We start from the raw sequence: 21451 nt of genomic DNA on the forward strand, positions 1-21451 counted from the left end.
AAGTCCTAGGTTCTCCAGCACTGCTCTATGGTCACCTTCCAGCAGAGCTGAGCTAGAGGACTAGAGAGAACATATTAATCAAAAATGCAAGATAATCAAACCCTCAAAAATCAAAGCTGCAAAGGTGGAGGGCCAACCGTATGTGAACTGTGTTCTGAGTAAAGATATTTAAAATAAAATAAAATAAAAGGAGGACCACATGTGGTCATTGTGGATATAGTGGGAAAAGGTAAATGTATTCCCTGTTGACAAGGTTGTTGTGTCTGACCTTAGGGGACAGTGCTCATCTCTGTTACTAAGCTGAAGAGCCGGCGTTGTCATAGACTACTCTGTGATCGTGTGACAAGCATGACTGCACAGAATGCTGTTTACCTTCCCGCTGAAGTGGTACCTATTTATCTACTTGCATTTTCATGCTTTTGAACTGCTAGGTTGGCAGTAGCTGGGACTGGTGATGGGAGCTCATGCGGCACTCAGACATGAATTTATCTACTTGCATTTGCAAGTTATACAGTGCCTACGTTCAGGAGAGCATTATCATTAGCCCAATTCAATGTTCTCTGTACAGCAGTACTGGAAGTGAAATATAGGAAAATCCCCCATGAACTCCAATTTTGACTTTGTGATGCTGGAGCAATAGAAACTATAGCTCATGTTGTTTTTTATATATTATTGTCAATTTTACAAGGACATTCATCTTCAGCTGATCACCCCTCTTCTAACCAAATTTCCTGGACGCACTGATGCTTTTTATCTAAACTGTTTATTGGACAGTCAAAATCAAAGTATTATACTTAAGGTAGCAAAATCTTGTTACATGATATGTGAAAATACGCTCTCAGATGATTGGTAACAGCTGATGTTAGTTGGCAGAGACCAGTTCTGATTTCCTTGTTTCTGATTTGTTTTAATAATTGTACGTTATTGCTTTTATATATTTTATATTATATTCTTTTATATATTTTATATTATATTAATATTATTTTTATACTGGTCCATGACTTGTTGTCGTTGTTATTTGCATTTGCATGCTTTCGAACTACCAGGTTGGCAGAAACTGGGACTAGTGGATAGGAGCTCAGTCCCATCATGCAGCAGCTGGGCTTCGAACTGCCAACCTTCCAGTCTTGCAATCAACAGAGTCAGGGACCAGGGTCTTCACCACTTGAGTCATCGCATGGATATGGAGGAAGATGAAGGTAAAGCAGCAGCAGCAGCAGCAGCAGCTGGAGCTGGAGCTGGGTCTAGCGACCCCTAGAGGAGGCTGGGCAGAGTGCTCTGGGCGGAGCGATGGAGAGGAAGTATAGAACGCAGACAGTGTTGCAAGTTGCAACCTTTGCTCCTGTGCCAGCAGCAAGGCTTGAGAGTGGGCACTGGCCCTGCTCTTCCTGTCTGGGTCCCTTGCCCTTTGCACACTTCCCTGCTGCAGGCCAGCCCCATGGAGGGACCCAGAGATCCCGACCTGGGCTCCCTGCTGGCAGCTGCCCGGGGGTCTTACAGAAGGACCTTTGGGGCGGATCCCAAGATCGCCGCCTCTGCTCCTGGAAGGGTCAACCTCATCGGGGAGCACACCGACTACAACCAGGGCTTCGTCCTCCCCATGGTAAGAGAGGGCGGGGGCTGCATAATAATAATAATAATAATAATAATAATAGTAATAATAATAGGTGGGGAAAGGCTTTTGCTTTGTATTTCTGTTTGCAGCCTTTTGGAAATAGCCCCCCTCCTCCCCACCCACCCACCCTCCCCTTTGGTTCCCAACTTTTAGTCCTCCAGATGTTCTGGACTTCAGTCCCCAGAATCCTCGACTGTTGGCCAAGCTGGCAGAGGCCTCTGGGAGTTGGAGTCCAAAAGACCTGGGGGAAACCAAAGGTTGGGAACCACCTGTTCCCCAAACTGTGCCCATTATTATTATTATTATTATTATTATTATTATTATTATTGTTGTTGTTGCTGTTATTATGCTTTATGTATATGAGATGGGAAGACTTCAATATTTAGTATATATAATTGTAGAGAGTAGAGTCTAATTCAGTGGTTCCCAACCTTTCTAATGCCGTGACCCTTTAATACAGTTCCTCTTGTTGTGGTGACCCAAACCCATGAAATTATTTTCGTTGCTACTTCATAACTGTAATTAAATAGGTGTTTTCCAATGGTCTTAGGCTACCCCCATGAAAGGGATTCGACCCCCAAAGGGGTCCTGACCCACAGGTTGGGAACCACTGGTCTAAATGGACATATAGCATCCCTGGTACAGAAAGGGGGCCCAGGGTAACACATAGCTGATAAGGAAAGAATCGAGTATGGCCACATGTACCTTAAGCATATTTTAATGTATTCATATATCTGCACTCGGATTGTACGAAAACTTCTATATGTTTAAAGTTTTGCTATGGCCAATGAAATGTATTAGAAGGGCCTCTTCGTTTGGACCCCTATAAAAAGAGCCATTTTCCTTTTTTCTGGGCTCCAGGATTTCTTGAAATGTTGTTGTTATTGTTGTTGTTGTTATTATACTTTATTTATTTAGCGCTGTAGATTTACACAGTGCTGTACATACAAACAATAAAATGGATAAAAATGAAACCTGCCAAAGGCGTACATTCTACAAAATACATATTAAACAACAGATAATAATACAAGATATAATTAGATAAAAAAGCAGACAACAAATTAAAAAGATCAAATATCAAATCAATACAGTATCAGATAACAATGGGATAAATGTGAATTCCTTCTGGAGCGACTGAGTTTTAGACTGAGTTTTCATCTGATCGTGGTCCCTTCCTTATCTGTTCTGTCAAGCTGAAGTTGCTGTGGACTGGTGAGAGTAGTACTCAGCCTTGACTAGGATCTACAACATACAGAGCGCTGTAAATTTACACAGGGCTGTACATACAATCAGTTACAAATAGAGTAAAACAAAATAAAATAAACCAGCCCAAGGTGTACATTCTACTAAAATAAGTTAACAAAATACATATTAATATATATTGACATTAAATAGTAAAATATTGCAAGCCAATAAAAATAAACCTATGATAACAATCAAGAACCCTTTAAGACATTTTGGACTTCCGCTCCCAGAAGCCTCAGCCATGTTGGCCAATAGTCTGGGATTCTGGGAGCTGAAGCCCAAAATCCTCATTAAAGGGCACTGTTTGGGACCCACTGACTTAAAATCTTTTGTGGTTTATCCCATCCTAATTGCAAAGGAAGACCCAGGCACTGCAAAATGGAGGGCATTTGAGAAAAATTGACAGCATGGCCAAATAAAAGCTGAAAACACCCATACAATTAAAAATCTGTGATTCATAAGTCCAAAACACACACTTCAGAAATAATCCTGTTTGAGACTGCTTTAACTGCCCTGGCTCAATGCTAGGCTATTCTGGGAACTGTAATTTTGCGAGACATATCACGCTACATTCTCATATTGTAGTGCTATTCCACTTTGACTGCTCTGGCTGCCTCCTGTTGCATTCTGGGGTTTGTAGTTCAATGAGGTCTAAGAGATCTCTGGCTGAACATTCTAAATGCCCCTCCATAAACTGCAAATCCTAGAATGCAACAGGAGGCAGCCAGATCAGTCAGAGTGGAATAGCAATGCTTTAAAAGCATAGTGTGATAATCTTTCTGTCAGAGGGAGCTTTGGTGCCATAATAAACTAATAATAATAGTAACAACAACAACAATATTTATTTATTTATTTATTTATTTATATTCCGCTTAATCTCAGGGAATCCAAGCGGATTACAGCAATTCCCAGGATTCCCTAGGAATAAGCCAGGGCAGGTGGTCTCAAACTGGATTATTTCTGCAGTGTGGTTTGGCCCCTTGTCATTCTCAAAATGGAAGATCTTCTGGAATTGCTCCTGGACAGTAGGTTGAAATGTTTGACTTGTCCTGGAAAAGGAGGACCAAATCTGGTGACCTTGATTATATGGAAATAGAGGATGGGGGCAACTCTACCTTTCTGGTCTCTTCCAACTCTGTGATTCTCTGAATAAGCAACAACAACCCATACATGGAACACCTCCCATCCCTGCATTAGGTAACATTTCCCTCATGGGATGGGTCATTGTCGGAAAAGCAGAGTTTATCGTGTTGTTGGGCTTGTTGTTGAAGGGTATCCAATACTGGTGCTGTTCGAGTGCCGGTCCCTGACAAATTTCCAAGAAAAAAGACACAGTCATACCCAATAGGTACAAATTTAGTGCTGGTCCCTGGCACATTGGAGTGAGGCAAAATAATAATTGTGGTTCCCCCACATCAGATAGCCTGAGAAGCCCTGCCCTGAGCTATCCCTTAAAAATATTTACCTGGAGTCCTTTCATACTACACAGTAGTTTGTACTTGTAGTTTGGAAGCCCCGGAAAAGCTCTCTGGCTGAGGATTCAGCTGCCAGTCCCAGGATTCCATAGGATGCAGCATGGTAGTTAAGGTGGATTCATAGTGCTGTAACTGAGAAATGTGAAAAGATGTTCAGGGTATATTTTTACCTAATCAAAGTGAACCGCTGAGCATATCCAGGTGTAGCCGTGTTGGCCTTAGAGCAAAGCATGTATCATTCAAAACCCACAAGACAGTGATATCTTTATTGGGCCAACCAAACTGCACATCATATGTTTTGCAAGCTTTCAAAGCTTCACTGGCTTATCAGGCAAAGGAGTTAAAAATGATACAGGAGAAAGAAAAGGGAAAACATTGATGATGTTAGACATAGCCCTGCATTTGGTCAAGATGTTGTGGTTGTTGTCCTCAGTTCAAGATGGTGTGGAAGGGTATTCATGCAGGTAGGTTCCTTCTCCTCCTGGCTGTGTGGCTGCTGGGAAATTCAGTCCAGAAAGTAAACATTAAATTCCATTGGCAAGACAAAAAACCGATTGCCTTTGAGATCTAGTTTGTTTTGAGTCCTTGGTTGTTGTGTGCCTTCAAATCATTTCTGACTTATGGCAAGCCTATCTTGGGATTTTCTTGGCAAGATTTTGTTCAGAGGAGTTTTGCCATTGCCTTCCCCTGAGGCTGAGAGTGTGACTTGCCCAAAGTCACCCAGTGGGTTTTACGACTAAGCTGGGAATCGAACTCTGGTTTCCAGAGTTGGAGTCCAGCACACAAACTACTACACTACACTGGCTCTTTGTGAGGTTACAAGCCCCTTTGTTAGGAAGAGAGCCTAATTTGTATGGAATTTGTGTGGAATAGCTCCTGGAGTCACACACAACTAAATAACATATGGTTTTATCTACTGCAAAGCAGAAAATGTCACATGTGATTTAAAACCAATCAGTTTAGTCAGGTATTATACCATTGGTCTTAACCTGGCCCATTGAACAGAGTGAACCGTTCCTTGTCTAACACAGATTAGTGTTTGTAAAGTTGAACCTGGTAATTAAAATGTCTTCCTGTTGCAAAACATTTATAATTTAGGGAAGAAGTGTCCCAAAAGCTTGAGCAAGAATCAAGAGTTTCCTCTGAGCAATAAATATAGCCTTCTGGATTGGGGTACCTCCACCTGAAGATACTGAATTTGTTTGCATTTGCCTGTAGTTCTTAGATTCCCACTGCCTTTTTAGAATTATTAGAATTTAAAGCACCATTTAGAAGGCTGTAGCTTGAACGAAGTCAGATAGATGTTGAAAGATGGAGTTTATATTGTTCTTGCCCATGGACTTTGCTCTACTCTCAGGTCTCTTGATTTTCAGAAGACTCTCACACTTTTCTCCCTTTGCTTCATGTTACCTCTCAGAACACCTGTGTGATATTACCTTCTTTCGTTCAGATCCCACTTTGAAAGCTACTTTGTTCTGTGAAATTTTGGCACCACCTACTTGTTGCCATTGTAGGAATATTTGGTATTTATATCAAGTAGAGTGAGCCAGCATGGCGTAGTGGTTTGAGCATTGAATTGTGACTCTGGAGGCCAAGGTTCAGTTCCCATCTTGGCCATGAAACCCGTTGGGTGACTTTGGGAAGTCACATGTTCTCAGCCTCAGGGTAAAGCAATGGCAAACTTCCTCTAAATAAATCTTGCCAAGAAAACCCCATGATAGCCTTAGGGTCACCATAAGTTAGAAATGACTTGAAGGCACACAACAACAACCAGCAGCAGCAGGGTTAGTGGAATATGAGCTTCTGGTAGAAACTGGGGGAATTATTCTCAATGTTCTTGTAAGGTTAAAAAAATCAGCTTAAGTATTTTTTCAGGAAGAAGTTGGCTATACTTGGCTACAACTTACAAAAGAAGTTGGCCTCTGCTTGGTTACAAGAGCCCCTTAAACCTGACTCTCATGTGTGTGTAAGCTAGCTGCCATTATTGGGGTTGGAGCCTCAGGGATGTTCTCTTCCCAGAGAAAGGGAACAAAGAAGGAACAAAGGAAAAGGCTTAAGTACATAGGCCAAAGAAAGAGATGGAAAGGATGGCATTACTTAGACTCCCCTCAGTGCCTCTTTGCTCCCAACAGCTTTGCTGCAGTGGTTGCATGTAGCTGGACTTCAGTTCCCATCCTTCTTTCCTGTTGGCTGTGCTGGCAAGGATTGATGGGATTTCCAGACCATCAACAGCAGGAGGGCCACAGGATTCATACCCCTGGTCTAGCTGCAGTTACAGCCTGAACCTGGTATCCTAAACATATTTACTAGAGAGTAAATTACCTTATACCTTTTACCTTTAAACTCTTCTGAGCACAGGCATTTTTTGCTTCTAAGTAAATATACATAGAATTGCACTATGAGTGGTCTAGTCACTGCAGACCATTTAGCTCATACCAATAACTTATCTTGTGAAATTTGAACTCGTGTGACTGAATCAACCATGTACTGTACTGTTTCCCTTTTTCCCTCTTCTCTCCATCCCACCTACTCAGCCAGAAATTATATGCTTCTACATTGGTTTATCTCAGTGACCAAAACCAAGGCACATCCTTCATAAGTCAGTGGAGCAAATCGAGTAATAGATGTAGGAAAAAAATTCCATGTGACTGCATTTGAGAAATACTGATTGGCATAGAGAGAGCCAATGTGCTGTAGTGATTCAGAGTGTTTTGGGAGATCTAGGTTCAATTCTGTGCTGGCCCATAAAATTCACTGGGTGATGTTAAACCAGCCACATTCTTTCAACCTGACCCGTGTCACAGGTAGGAGAGTCATGTGCACTGGTCTGAGCTCTCTGGAGGAAATGAGATATCAGTATGTTGAAGAGTCAATCGTTCTTCTGTTGTGATATCTGCATGTTTTTTTCTGTTCTTTATTTCCATTTACCATATATACTTGACTATAAGTTGACCTCATGTATAAGTCGAGAGCAGGTTTTGAGGCCAAAATTATGTATTTTGCCATGACCTATGGTTAGGTCAAGGGTAAAACTTGGAGGCTTCTTTAATGTGTGTATGAGGCTTTTTCCTTCAGCGTTTCAGCTTTCGTTTCATCCTTCATTCCCCAGACAGTGGGTGGGAGAGTGACTCTATTGGTTTAAAAGCAACCAGTCACCCAGAACCCTTTCTGCTTGGTGCAAGAGAGAAATAAACTGATCTGTCAACTGTATGGAGAAATCTGAAAGAGCGGCTATCAAATTAACATACTGACCTGTAAATAAGTCGACCTGGGATTTTTGGGTCAGTTTTTGGGCAAACATTTCTCAACTTATAGATGAGTATATATGGTAATTTGTGGTCATGATCAACCAATGGTGGTAAAATGCCATTTGAAAGATAGCTTTCACCAAACCTTTGCTCCTGTTTTAGACTTTGAGAGATTCAGTGACTGTCTTTTCCATCAGGCCTTGCGGATGTATACAGTGATAGTTGGGAGTCCAAGAGAAGACAAAATAATATCCATTGTCACAACAGCTGAGGAAGCTGAAGATCCTAAAAAGGTGCAGTTCCCAGTTCCAGGGGAAGGGCTTGTCTTGAAACCTGGAGAACCACGCTGGGCTAACTATGTCAAGGGGGTTGTCCAACATTATAAAGGTAAGATCTTTTAGGAGAGGTTCAAATGGTCCCTGGATCTTTTCAGAAAGAACCTTAAGACTTTTTTCTTTCACCAAGCTTTCCCCCCATGAGATGTGATATTATGCCCTCTCCCCCTATTGTGTAACAATTTTCACAATGTTTTTGGATCAATCCAACCAAGCTGGCTGTGTAATAGTTTTTAATATGATATTTTTACATTGTTTTTATTGATGTGTATGTATTTTTATGTTGAATTTTAATATGTATGCCGCTTTGATCATCGCGGAAAAGCGGGATAAAAATAAAAACTATTATTATTATTATTATTATTGTTATTATTATTATTATTATTAAGATCTGAAGTTATTGCAGTCTTTGGCAAGTATAAGAGAAAACAAGGCCATGGTGATACACATGGGTAGAAAGGTTCAGACCTTCCCCCTCCTCCAAGTAGGAACACTGTATGGACCAAAGGTATAAGAGGATATGATCAGCTTCAAAATATACTCATTAAAGGTGATGTGATAGCGTAAGAGCATCACTGTGACATGGGGATAATGCCTTAAAACTTTCCAGATAATGTGGGCAGTGTTTTTAGAATGCTGGTATGGGAGCGCTGGCCACGCTTTCATTTTAAAAGGACAGAGGAGAGGCATGCAAGGAAGTCTTAGCCCTGGAAGTAAGACTTGTTATGGAGAGGGCGGAACTACTGTTGCTCAGTGGTGAGCATAAAGTACTCTGTACGTGTGCAGAAGTACTTTCTTACCTAATTTAATACCTCTTCCTTTATAGAAGGGGCATGTGGTCAATTGCTATAAATGTCGATTGGCACAGCTGGGTGGTGAAGGGTGAGACTATAAAATCAACAGTTCTTCTAAGCCCCCTTACCTGCCTCCAAGTCACTGAATGCAGCAAACAAACAACAATGGTCTGGTTCATGTGTAAGGCTGAGGCAGGATTTAATGTTATGGGCACAAGCGTTTGCAAGTGTGAGTGAGACCATAGGCTCTCTTTCCACAGGGCTGGGAGAGGGAACAAGCTGTGATTCAGTTTCATTTTCTCCAGTTCCCATTGGGTATGGACCAGGAGTCATGTTTAAAATAAGCTATATAAAACAATACAGCCATACAATTTTGAGTTTGTTGTTGGGCAATTTAAGCAGTTGATTCAAGTTTCTTTTAACTTGTGGGAGGAGAAGAAGATAAAGGGATGTGTGCAAGCTCAGTGCTTCACTTATGGTAAAATAACTTCATGCCCATAATTCTGAACCAGCGCTGGACAAAGTGTGGCCCTCTAGACATTGCTGAACTGCAGCTCACATCACATCTCTCACTGATGAGTGTTGCATTCCAGCAACATCTGGAAGAGTGTCTTTAGTCCACTCCTTTGCTTAACCACAGTTTAATGTCCTGTACTAATTAAGTTAGACATGTACTAATTAAGTCAGATCCTACACTTGGACACAACTAGACAATCTTGTCAAAGGTGAAAGCTTTACCTTTACCTTTTTACTAATTAAACCAAAACTATGGCTTGGTCCAGATGGACATGAAAGGACGCCCTCGTCACGTGCGAGGGTCGTCGCTTCTAGATGCTCCTCACCCCTCACATGTGACAAGGACATCAAAATGGCGGCACCCTGTACAGATGGGCACCACCACCGTTACGTGCCAGAAGCATAGCATCTGCATGTCACGGCGCCATTATGATGTTGCGAGTGCGCCACTGGCATACTGCAACGTCATAATGGCGTCGCAAGAAGAACCCGCTTTTTGCGGGTTCTTTTTGGTCCGCAGGGAAGTCCTACTGTCTGGAGGCTGCGGCTTCCCTGCGGACCCAAACTAGATGCTGGGAGACTGTCCTTTTTGGACAGTCTGTCCCGCGCCTATATATCTTTCCAGTGAAAACAGTCAATCTTGATATACAGTTGGCCCTCCATATCTACAGATTCTGTATCCATGGATTCCACTATCCATGACTTATATTCACACACACACAAAAAGAAAATTCCCAAAAGCAAACCTTGATTTTGCCATTTTATGCAAGGTACACAAATTTCCTGTGCCATTCTCCATAATGGGACTTCAGCATCTATGAATTTTGGTATCCATGGCGTGGTGGTCCTGGAACCAGATCTTAGTGGATACTAAGAGCCCACTCTATCTAAAACTGTGTCTATAATAAATTGATTTATTTTAATTTTAATGTTGTTTATTTATGGCAGGACTGGGGAACTTGTAGTTCTTCAGATGTTGATAAACTATCGGTCCCATCATTCATCACTGTTGTTTAGATTGACCAGGAATTGGAGTTCAAGGGCACAGGTTTCCCAGCCCTGGTATGAGATGTTTCTGCCCTGCCTTTCCAAGGCAGCCACCATATCAAGACAATCAATCAATCAATCAATCAATCAATCAATATCGCAAAAATAAAACACTTGATGTAAGCAAAGATCTTCACTTCTGTTTGAGAATAATGGCAGGAAATAAGCATGTTTGTCATCATGAAATGCAGACTTATACATGTCGATTTAGAAGTAAATGGATGGGGGAGGGAATCTGACAAATTGTGGTACATGCTCTTGGTTAAAACCTTCCAAATGTTTCTGGTTTGAGTCTATGAAATAAATAATTGGGGGGGGGGGGGGGGTAGAAAATCAGCTACTTAACTGATGCCTAAGTTCCGTTATCTGTGCCTAATCTTATCCGTGCCATCATGTTCTGACAGAGTATTTCACATTGAGTACTATTTCTCTCCATCATGTCTATGCTAGAGTTAGCATTTTTGTCCTCATTCAAAAAAAAAATTATACTCATGCTTTTGTGTGCAGTTTAGTCTGCTTGTTGCCCTCCCAATGTTTGAGTTATAAAAACAGCTTCATTTATATGCCGCTTCATACTGAACTAGCAGTGTCTAAGCAGTTAAAAACTGTAAGCTAATTGCCCCCAACAAGCTGGGTACTCATTTTAGTGACCTCGGAAGGATGCAAGCCTGAGTCAAGCTTGAGATCTGACTGGTATTGAACTTGCAACCTTATGATTTTGAGTGAGTGACTGCAGTACAGGCATTTAACTACTGTGCCACTATTATACAGTTATATTTATTTGTGGAGTCAAAGGCTTTCGTGGCTGGCATCCATAGTTTTTTGTGGGTTTTTTGGGCTATGTGGCCATGTTCTAGAAGAGTTTTTTCCTGACGTTTCGCCAGCATCTGTGGCTGGCATCTTCAGAGAAAGATGCCAGCCACAGATCCTGGCGAAACATCAGGATGAAACTCTTCTAGAGCATGGCCACATAGCCCAAAAAACCCACAAAAAACCTATATTTATTTGTTGTTGTGTGCCTTCAAGTCGTTTCTGATGAATAACAATCCTAAGGCGAACAGCTATCACAGGGTTTTGTGGGGTTGAGAGAGCGTGATTTATCCAAGGTCACTTTGTGAGTTTCCACGGCCAAGCAGGGAATCAAACTCTGATCTCTAGAGTTGTCAGTGCTCAAAACACTACAGCACACTGGCTCTTCTATTTATTTATATCCCACATTTCCCTTAGTTTGGCACTCAAGCCGGTTTACAACAGTTAAAAGCAACATAGTTAAAATATGTTATTAGTCTGCAATTCCCATAAACCTCAGCCAGCATAACCAGTGTAGTGCAGGATGATGATTTGCTTTCAAAACGTGGGAGGGCCAGTGTGTTGCAATATAAAATATGGTATGTTGTATACTAGTGTGCATTATATACTAACATAAACCAGTATGTTGTGTCTGCAGTACAATGGTGCCTCGGGTTACGAAATTAATTCGTTCCGCCATTCCTTTCGTAACCCGAAAATTTCGTAACCCGAAATACTCCGTTAGCACTGGAAAGCCTATAGCAGCATTTGAATTTCGCGCCGAAATGAATTTCGTAACCCGAAAAATATTTCGTAACCCGAAACAGTTTTTGCCAATCCGACTTTTTCGTATCCCGGAAATTTCGTAACGCGATCATTTCGTATCCCGAGGCACCACTGTATAGTCAGTAAACAAAATGTGATCCTGAGTTTTATGCAGGTAGTTGGAGCAACCTTTAAGAAGGAACTGTTTGCTCAGTTCACTGTGTTATCAGCTCTTCAAAGTGACATATCCATCTTATGGGAATACAGTGGTACCTCGGGATACGAAATACCCAGGTTACGAATTTTTCGGGATACGAAAAAATCCCATAGGGATTTATTGTTTCGGATTACGAAAGTTTTTTCGGGTTACGAAAAAACTCCGGCGCTATTTTAAATGGAGCCGCGGCGGAGCCGCGGCTTTTTCCCCATTAGCGCCTATGGCATTTCGGCTTACGAAGGTTTTTCGGGTTACGAAAGCGGCCGCGGAACGAATTAATTTCGTAACCCGAGGCACCACTGTACACTGAGTCTCTTCCCCTCTTTCAGTGTGTGTGACAGATGACTGGTGGTTATGTGGTGCCCTTAGGGATATTTTAAAAAAATCTGTGTATCCTGGTGTGTTTGCTGAAAGTGGATGTTCTGTCCTGTTGCTTTTCTGTCCCCCTGTAGCTGGCCCTCTCCCAGGCTTTAATGCTGTTATAACTAGCAGTGTTCCACTGGGTGCTGGTCTTTCGAGCTCAGCCTCCTTGGAAGTGGCTACCTACACTTTCCTGCAGCAGCTGTGTCCAGGTAAGAATTGTTCTTGGATTTCTTTTACTGCTAACCACGTTCACTCAATAGAACTGGAAGGGGCCATAACTCAGTACCAAAGCACTATCCTGGCATCCAACTGGTTCCAGTTTAAATCCCTGGCATCCCTGATGACAGCAAGGGCTGGGAAAGACCATTCTCTGCCTGAGCTCTTAGATTAAAGGCCTTTGGGATAGTTTTTGCACTGCAGCACTCATAAAGCCTCTCAGCATGGCTGATGACAGTTACCTTCCAACGACATTGGTGGGCAGCAACAACTTGTTATAGAGAGTTGTTGCCACCCAAAGTATTGGCCTTTAGGGACAAACAGTCTGACTGGATGAAAGGCAGCTTCTGTGTCCCCTCCCCCTTTTAAAGTATCCCCCTGGTAGCTTTTGGAAACAGACAGGTAAAGTCTGTGTTTCTTTCATCTAATCCAGCTGAAGTCATATTCTCAGCCTCATTTTTCAGAGAAAGTACATATAATGCAAACTCAAGCATAAAAGAACTGATCTACTGGTCACTGTCTCTCCTCCTCATCACAGATGATAGGGATCCAGTTGCTAAGGCATTAGTATGCCAAAAAGCCGAACACACCTTTGCAATGATGCCTTGTGGAATCATGGACCAGTTCATCTCTGTGATGGGGACGGAGGGCCATGCCTTGCTGCTGGACTGCAGGTGAGGACATTATCTTAGCCTTGATGCCTTTCAGTCTACTTTAATAAGCTGAAGCCTGATACAATCAGAGCTTACTGGCAGATCTGCAAATAGCTAACACTAGAACAAGCCATTGGTGTAAAGGAGGATTTTCTTGAACATACTGATAGTTAAGGGATGCCAGCAATCCACACAGCACCACCAAAGCTAAAAAAGTTGTACAATCTAAAGGACAATAAATGTTGGAGGTGCCACAAAGATATAGGCCCACTGTGCCACATGTGGTGGCCGTGCATAATAATAAAGAAGTACTGGGCAAAGATACATAAGGCAATTTAAAAAAATTTCCTATGGTACCAGAACTCTACTTATTAAATATAACATCACCTTTAAAAGAAACAGATGAAAACTAATCTTGGCCCATGCTACTATACTTAATAACTGTGGCCAGGCTGATGATAGCTATGAAATGGAAAAGTGAAGAATTGTCATCATAGAAAATTGTATACAAAAAATAAATGAACCAAGAGAAATTGACAGATTAACGTATATGGTTAACAATAAATCATTGACAAAACTTGAAAGAGAGTGGTCACCAATTTTAGGTTACTGGGAAGAGACATGGGGAATAAAGAAGGAATTGTTAAGAATTTGAAATAACCAAGATTAAAATATTAAAGAAAGTCGACAAATAAGGAAACAAACATCAAACAAACATCAAAAGACGAAAACAAGAGATAGTAAAAAGCAAACAAAAACAAAACAGGACTCCAGTATTAACAAAGATAGCCAAGGAGAAAAACATTGATGAATCAACAGAAATGCTAACCTAAGGGCAACAGAGATGCAGAGGAGGAGCATAAAATATGTATCACACTATATTATTTGTTAACATTTAAAAAGATAAGGAATATGTTGTAATATATCAGATTTATTTCAAACAGTAATCAATAAGAGTGTAACTATAGTTTGAGAAGGGGATTATATAATATCGGAAAGAAATCTGTACAGCAGAACATAACACATGGAAGTGATAGAAGAAAACTATTATTGTAAAAAAATGTGAAAATGCTGGAAAAGCTTGAATTTTATTTTTATTGTACTAATTAAATGTAATTAAAAATAACTAAAGGATGCCAGCAATATATTAAAACTTAAAAATGCATTTATTTCGGTTGGCATTCCCACCTTAGTTTAATTATTCTTTTCTCTGCCCCTTGTTTTCCTTTTGACCCCGGACCATTGTAAATCGATTTTTCCTTTTCCTGCCCTTGACATATGTGTTTTTACTGATTCCTGTTCCCATTCCTTGTAGCAATGTTTTTAACTTTCATATTGTAATTGTTATTATCTTGTACTGCAATGTTTTAATCTTTGTAAGCCGCCTTGATCATTTTTATGGAAAGGCAGGGTATAAATAAAAATTATTGTTGTTGTTGTTGTTGTTGTTATTATTATTATTAAAACCAAGAAAAGTTTATCAGTATTCCATCGTCTGCAAGGGCTGCTGTGTCACAGTAAATGACTATGAATGTTCCCAGGCATATGTGCACATTTCCCAACCTGGGGGACAGACAGGGTATAGCTGTCTGTCTGGGGCTATTAAAATGGTGCCAGAGTCACTAAACAACAACAAGCCATCTCCTTTTCCCCACAGCCTAAAAATGGGAGAGGGATGAGCAAACTATCTTGCAGTCAAATTAAGTTCACACACTTTTGGATTTCAGACCCTTTTTATGCTGGGACTTTTTCACACTACACAGTTATAGCTATATGATGCCACTTTTGCTGCATCCCGTGGAATCCCGGATTTTGTATTTTGGTCAGAGGCACCAGAAGAGCTCTTTGGCTGAGAATGCTAAAGGCCCCTTCCTCCATTGGAAATCCCAGAATTCCATAGAATAGTGCCATGGAATCAGAGTGTTTAAATGCTTAGTGTAAAAGGTCACTGCAGTGCTTAGCTGCAAGAAGAGCTTCAAAGCGTTCTGCTACCAAAGGAATAACCTGGAAGAGTTAAAGTTTGGAATACATAGTCTGAATCCTTCAGACTAGGGGATGCTGGGATTTTAGTTCCCAAATGAGCTTTCTCAAGCTCTAGTCAAGAGGTCCAGGGACCCTACCACTTTTTAAGTTGGTGGGGGGCATTGTCAGTCATTGTTGTTACCAATTGACAAGTGGCAGATATGTTTTGATAACAACACAGTATGTTGTATTAAAACAATCATCATCATCATCCAGCTGAAGATGATATCAATCTGAATACCATGAAAGCAATAACAAAATATAGTATTGATCATTTAATACGCTTCTGGTTGATAAATCCTGAGGGGGCTCAACTGTAATAGGAGTCCTAGGGACCTTTCCCACTTACCAGAAAATCTGTTTCCTGAATCGATTCCTGAAACTGGTTCTGAACAAACATAGTTCCCACTATGTTTGTGCAGGTTTCAGGAATCGGTTCAGAAATCAGCAACTGGCGGGGGGCAGCTTGATGGCCCGTCCCATCTCTGGCCTCTCCTGGCCCCAAAATTGCCAGCCCAACCTCCTTACTGGCTTCTTTGGCTGCTGACTGGCTTCCTTGTGGCCTTTCCCGCAGCCAGGAAGGCTGAAAGGAGGTCGCAGAGAAGCCAGCAAGGAGGTCACAAGGCATCCGACTTCTCTGTGACCTTTTTCTGGCCTTCCTGGCTGCAGGAATTTTTTTAAAAAACGCAGGAAAGCCAGTCAGTGGCCAAAGAAGCCAGTAAGGAGGCTGGGCTGGGGATTTTGGGGCAGGAGAGGCCATGCAATGCCAGCTGGCCCCGCCGGGCTGGGTGGCCAGTGGGAAGCAGAGCAGATTCAAATCCGATTCAAATCCGCCTGGTTGCCACTTGGGCTGAATCAATTTATTTCTAAATACATTGATTCAGCCCCCAAAACTCCCTGTTTTCCCAGCCTCTTTTTGATGTGGATTAAATGGGCAAAAATGGTCAAAAAGCATGGTCCCCCTTTCTGAATCGATTTCTAAAATCAGATTCAGTGGGAACCATGCCCTTTTAACCCAGATCCCGATCCCGATTTAAACGTAGTGGGAACAAGGCCCTGGTGGTACAATTTGCCTGATTATTACGGAGGGACTCATACCTGCAGCTTAGTCTCAGGATGGGGGTCTTGAGTACGCCTCATCTCCCCTGTTCCAAGGCCCATGAAGATGTCTCTCTTGCCTAAAGTGTTTATAACATAAAAGATTCCTAGAGAGGTTCAAAGGGTCTCTCCTCCCAAACTGGAAGACTTTGTGAATGTGGGTAACAGAGTTGGCCCAGTTTCCTACTACTGATGCATGCTTTCTATCTATGCATTCAGTAGTCGTATTCCTCCTATCCATGCATTCAGTTGGCCTGTTTTTGTGCTAGAGCATAAAATTCATCCTTGTGGGGGGAAACTCCTGGCCTGAACAGGGTCCCTTCCTTGTATACAGAAGCCCTGTGTGCATCATCATGAACATGAGACCCCTTCAGACACTCTTTGGCATGCAGATAGTAAGGGTGTAGAGGAGAAGAGAGGCCATTCCATGCAGTCCTACAGATCTCTTCACCACCATGTGTTCTTCTTCCAACATGTGAGAGGGTTTGTCTGAACCCTTCTTCATTGAGGAATGTCAAAGAGGGAAAACATTTCTGTCAATATTGTGAAAATATAAACATGCACCCACAAGCAGAATCACTCAGAATTCAGAAATATTTAACATTTAAAAACCTCATATCTTTGACATGATGTTCTGTGATCTTGTGAATGCAGGTCACTGGAGACTTGCCTAGTACCTCTGGCTGATCCAAATGTACTTGTTCTCATCACCAACTCCAATGTACGGCACACCTTGACAGGCAGCGAGTACCCCACCCGTCGGCACCAGTGTGAAGAGGCTGCAAAGGTGCTTGGCAAACCAAGCTTGAGAGAAGCAACTATGACAGACTTAGAGAGTAAGTCTTGTTTTAAATATATAAATATATATAATTATAAATATAAATATATACTTTTAGCCTTAGATCAAAAGGGAATGGACAGGAAAGGGTCAATATTATTCATTCATGTACAATGTATCTGAATTTATATTTTACCACAGCTTCTTCTAAATTGGGGTGGGCAAGTACATGGAGAATGGGATGAGGACAGATTTCCCTCCCCCCCCTGTGGTCACTACAACCCCACTCCCAGCAATGCTAAATATCTCTGACTTTTTTGTTACCATTTTGAGAGTGACTAGAGAGGGAAATGGAAGTATTTGAGATGAGTGAGATTTTGTGCAATGGGTGTTTTTTCACATGTTTTCATTTGTCTGGGGATTTTCTGGAGATTTTCTGTTGGGAGCTTCAAGAACCACAGAAGTGTTTTCAGAGGCTGTACTCTGCCCACTCCTGTTCTCAAGGGTATAGTTTGAAATTTGGGTTACTCCTCAGGGAGACTTTCTTAGTCGTGTCTACCTACCTGAATGGTTCATTCCCTGCCTCCCTTCCTAGAGGTGAAGGGCCTTCTTAGTGAGGAGGTGTACAGGCGAGCTAGACATGTCATTGGAGAGATAGAGCGCACTACCAGAGCTGTGGAAGCACTAAAGTCCAGGGACTATCAGACGTTTGGACAACTAATGGTGGAGAGTCACAACTCCTTGAGGTAGGTTGACACCTCAGAGACAATTACACTGTATACCTATCCACAGATTCTTTATCCAAGAATTCAAACATCTATGGCTTGAAAATATTCAAATTAAGTAGAAATTCCAAATGGCAAATGATTTTGCCATCTTATAACAGGGATACCATTTTAATATGCCATTGTATTTAATGCAGCTTGAGCATCCATGGATTTGGGCATCCATGGGGTGTCCTGGAACCAAACCCCAGTGGATAAAAAGGGCCCACTGTAGAAAGAATGTTGTGGGGGTTGTTTTTTTTTTTTTGCCTTTTGTATCATTTTTCAGAAGAGCCATTTTACACATTATTCTAGATGTGACTGCATTTTGCTGTGTGTATACATGGCCTGCAAGCCATAACGACTCTTTGTCAGCACAGGTCTACCCAGTGCACTCAGTGCTTTACATATAATTGTAGACTGAGCTTTAGTGAAATTAGGGGTTCTGTTTATGAATTGCATCATGTGTGCAGAACTGGTAACCATTCAACTCTGTACAGTATAGTGATTGTAATGTTAAGAAACCTATTTTCAAGTCACTGCTAAACTGTTATATTTGTTCTGGCTCAGGATCATATGAGACTACTGTATTGATTCTAAACTACAAATTTATAGTTTTCTTTTCATTTATCTATTTTGAGCAAGATAATTCAGTCATTCTGTAAAAATGTATCTCTATTATAAGGATATTTCCATTTTTTGTTGTGTCTTCAAGTCATTTCTGACCTACATTGATTATAAGGCAAACACGTAATGAGTTTTCCTTGGCAAAGTTTGTTCAAGGGAATTTGCTATTGCCTTTCATTTTAGAAGCTGAGTGTGTGTAACTTGATTGATCAGGTTAACATATTGGCAGGGAAGGGTTGGTATGGTTTGGTTGAAATGTGTTACCCTTCACTTTTGTTGGCAGTGATAGCCTTCCACCCACTGACCTCTCCTCTCCTGCACCTCCAGGGATGACTATGAAGTCAGCTGTCCAGAACTAGATGAGCTGGTTTCTGCTGCCATGGAGATCCCTGAAGTTTATGGAAGCAGAATGACTGGTGGTGGGTTTGGAGGTTGCACTGTTACGTTACTTGAATCTGGAGCAGCAGAGAAAGTTCTGAGGCATATAAAGGTATGTGGGGGACTACATGGCATGTTACCATATGGCAAATTACTTGGCATGTTATCATAATTTGCATCCGAAGTGGACATAAGTATAGTTTATGAGATCTACTCAGGGGAGCAGGAATACACATAGAATTAAGAAAGGGGATGGTTCAGAGCACACGGTAAGTTCATTTGCAGTACCAAAACTGAGCTCATAGTAATTCCATCCACAGATCCACTTCAGTTAAGCAATCTAATGTGGTGTGAGGGGGATGGGGTTCTTCTTGCAGTTGGCATGGGAAGAATGTTCATTTAGTAGGATGAGTTAAGCTCATCTACACGGTCTTCTTGTTGTTAAACATGATGAATCTCCACACCTCCCTTTTATGATGTGGAGCTCTTCAGTGGTTAAAATATGAAGATGTGACATTTAGTTTGGCCCTTGGGAAGTACTATCTGATGACAATATGTCTAACACAGGAGTGGGCAACTGTTGGGTGCCAGTGGACACATTGGCCCTTTGTGGGCCATACATGTCTTGCCTCTCACCAATTGTTTTTTGAAAAAACATTTTTGCCCTCAAATGCCCACCCCAAACTCCTAGGATGATAGGGGAGCAATATTTCTACATTTTTGGCCTTTTCTGGGACCAGGAGAGACCTTTTTTCTACAGGAAGTGCTCTAGAAGTCAAATCTCAAGGTCATCTCCTATTGGAGAAATGTTCAAGAGGGACAAATCTGGGGAAATGTTGGGTAAAAAACCAACTCATCCCCCCCCCCCCAATTTTGGGGGGAAACTTAAGGGCCATAAAAACAGCTCTGGAGCCACTTTAGGCCTGCAGTCTGCCCTTTCCCAAGCAGCCAGGGCAACCTCCACTCTGTGGTCCTAGTATAACCTGCAGTGCAGTATGTTCCATGTAGCCTGCCAGATTCCTCCTAACCTTGAGCTTTATCGCATGGGGGTTAAACCACTCCCCAGTGCATTCTAACGGGGGCGAGCGGGGGCGCACGGAATGCGATGGGCACTGGATGGGGCCCAGAACGCGACTTTATCGCATGGGGGGATGACGACGACGCCGCGCGTTCCCATCGCGTCCCAATTCGGTTCCAGAGGGCGCCATTTCTGGGGACGCTTTGAAACAGTTCCCAGAAATGGTGCCCTCTGGAACCAAATTGGGACGCGATGGGAACATGTGGAGGTGGCGTCCCCCCGTGCAATAAAGTCGCATTCTGGGCCCCATCCGGAGCCCATCGTGTTCCGTGCGTGCCCCTGCTCGCCCCCGTTAGAATGCGCTGGGGAGTGATTTAACCCCCATGCGATAAAGCTCCTTATCTCTTCTAGGTGACTGATCAGTCCTTAAAGGTCAGGGATTCTCCCTCCCAGGTACAATGAGGCTTTTGAACGATCTCCATTGGTGTCAGCGGTTACACTGGCAGAGGTGCAGTATGTGAAAGTGAACACAACACGACCAGTCACATCAGGGATGCATACCATCATTGGAGTGGTCTAGCAGCCCCCAAATATTAGAATTCACCACTCGAGCCAGAAAAAGTTTCCCACACCTGACTTCTAGAAATTGTGGATCAGCTTTATTACACAGTCCACGTGTTGCTCTGAAAGCTCTTTTTTTGTGTGTCCTGATATTGTACTTTGACTCATCCAAACAATTATAGATTGTAATCTTTGTTTTTTATTGCTAGGAAAAATACAGTGGAAAAGCCACTTTTTATTTCTCAACACCTTCCGGTGGAGCTAAAGCACATCCCTTGCCTTGACAAGAAACTCTTGCCATCCATACAAGGATATGCTGCTGCTACTCTGTTATCAGAGACCAGAAGAATTTAGAGAGCTCCAAGCAAGTTTACCTAATTCCTATTTGCTTGGGATAAAGACCTCAAATTCACTTACTAAGGAATTTATTTTGACACCTTTCATTAATGTCATTAAAAATATATCAGTTTTACAAGTAGTGTTTTCCTTTCCTTCTTAACATTTGTGGGAGAGGATCTGCTCTTCATCTGATGTCAGAGAAGGCCTAATTTGCTCTGCTGTTGTGTAGCACAAGACCTCCTCTCTCTGTTTGTGTGTGTCCATTTGTGAAAAAGCTAATGATTGTGATCTATGAAATAATTATTTGTTATGCTGTCCACACCTAAGTCCTTCCACTGCCAGTCTGCAGGGCAGGGTATAAATACTCTAATAAATAAATAACCAAACAAACAAATAAATAAACAAGGAGGCATCCAAAAGGATGAGTTTAGGTCCTCTGACCATCCAGGAAAGCTGGAGATTTCATGATCATAATTTTATGTCTAACATTAGTGACTATAAAGAACAACTCAAATCCACAAAACAGCTATACCTTTATTGGGCCAACCAAAATGTACAAAATACACGATGAAAGCTTTCAAAACTGCA

At 41.9% G+C, this 21451-nt stretch overlaps 1 protein-coding gene across 2 annotated transcripts; it reads left to right on the forward strand.

The window, feature by feature from the left end:
• The first annotated feature begins 1314 nt into the window (after positions 1 to 1314).
• Positions 1315 to 20996, forward strand: GALK1 (galactokinase 1). Of its 2 annotated transcripts, XR_006102465.1 has the most exons (9): positions 1315 to 1603; positions 7781 to 7970; positions 12499 to 12618; positions 13164 to 13299; positions 17053 to 17234; positions 17772 to 17922; positions 18895 to 19057; positions 20375 to 20514; positions 20734 to 20996. XR_006102465.1 is itself a non-coding variant. In XM_042454595.1 (8 exons), exons 1-8 carry the CDS (start codon positions 1439 to 1441, stop codon positions 20806 to 20808), a joined length of 1182 nt encoding a protein of 393 aa, XP_042310529.1. In that variant the 5' UTR covers positions 1317 to 1438; the 3' UTR covers positions 20809 to 20996. The 2 variants fall into 2 exon arrangements, 1 of the variants encoding a protein (XP_042310529.1); XM_042454595.1 differs by lacking the exon at positions 20375 to 20514 and having other exon boundaries at positions 1317 to 1603.
• The last annotated feature ends 455 nt before the right edge of the window (positions 20997 to 21451 follow it).

This window comes from Sceloporus undulatus, chromosome 2 (genome assembly GCF_019175285.1).
Source record: "Sceloporus undulatus isolate JIND9_A2432 ecotype Alabama chromosome 2, SceUnd_v1.1, whole genome shotgun sequence".
NCBI classification, from domain to species: Eukaryota; Metazoa; Chordata; class Lepidosauria; order Squamata; family Phrynosomatidae; genus Sceloporus; species Sceloporus undulatus.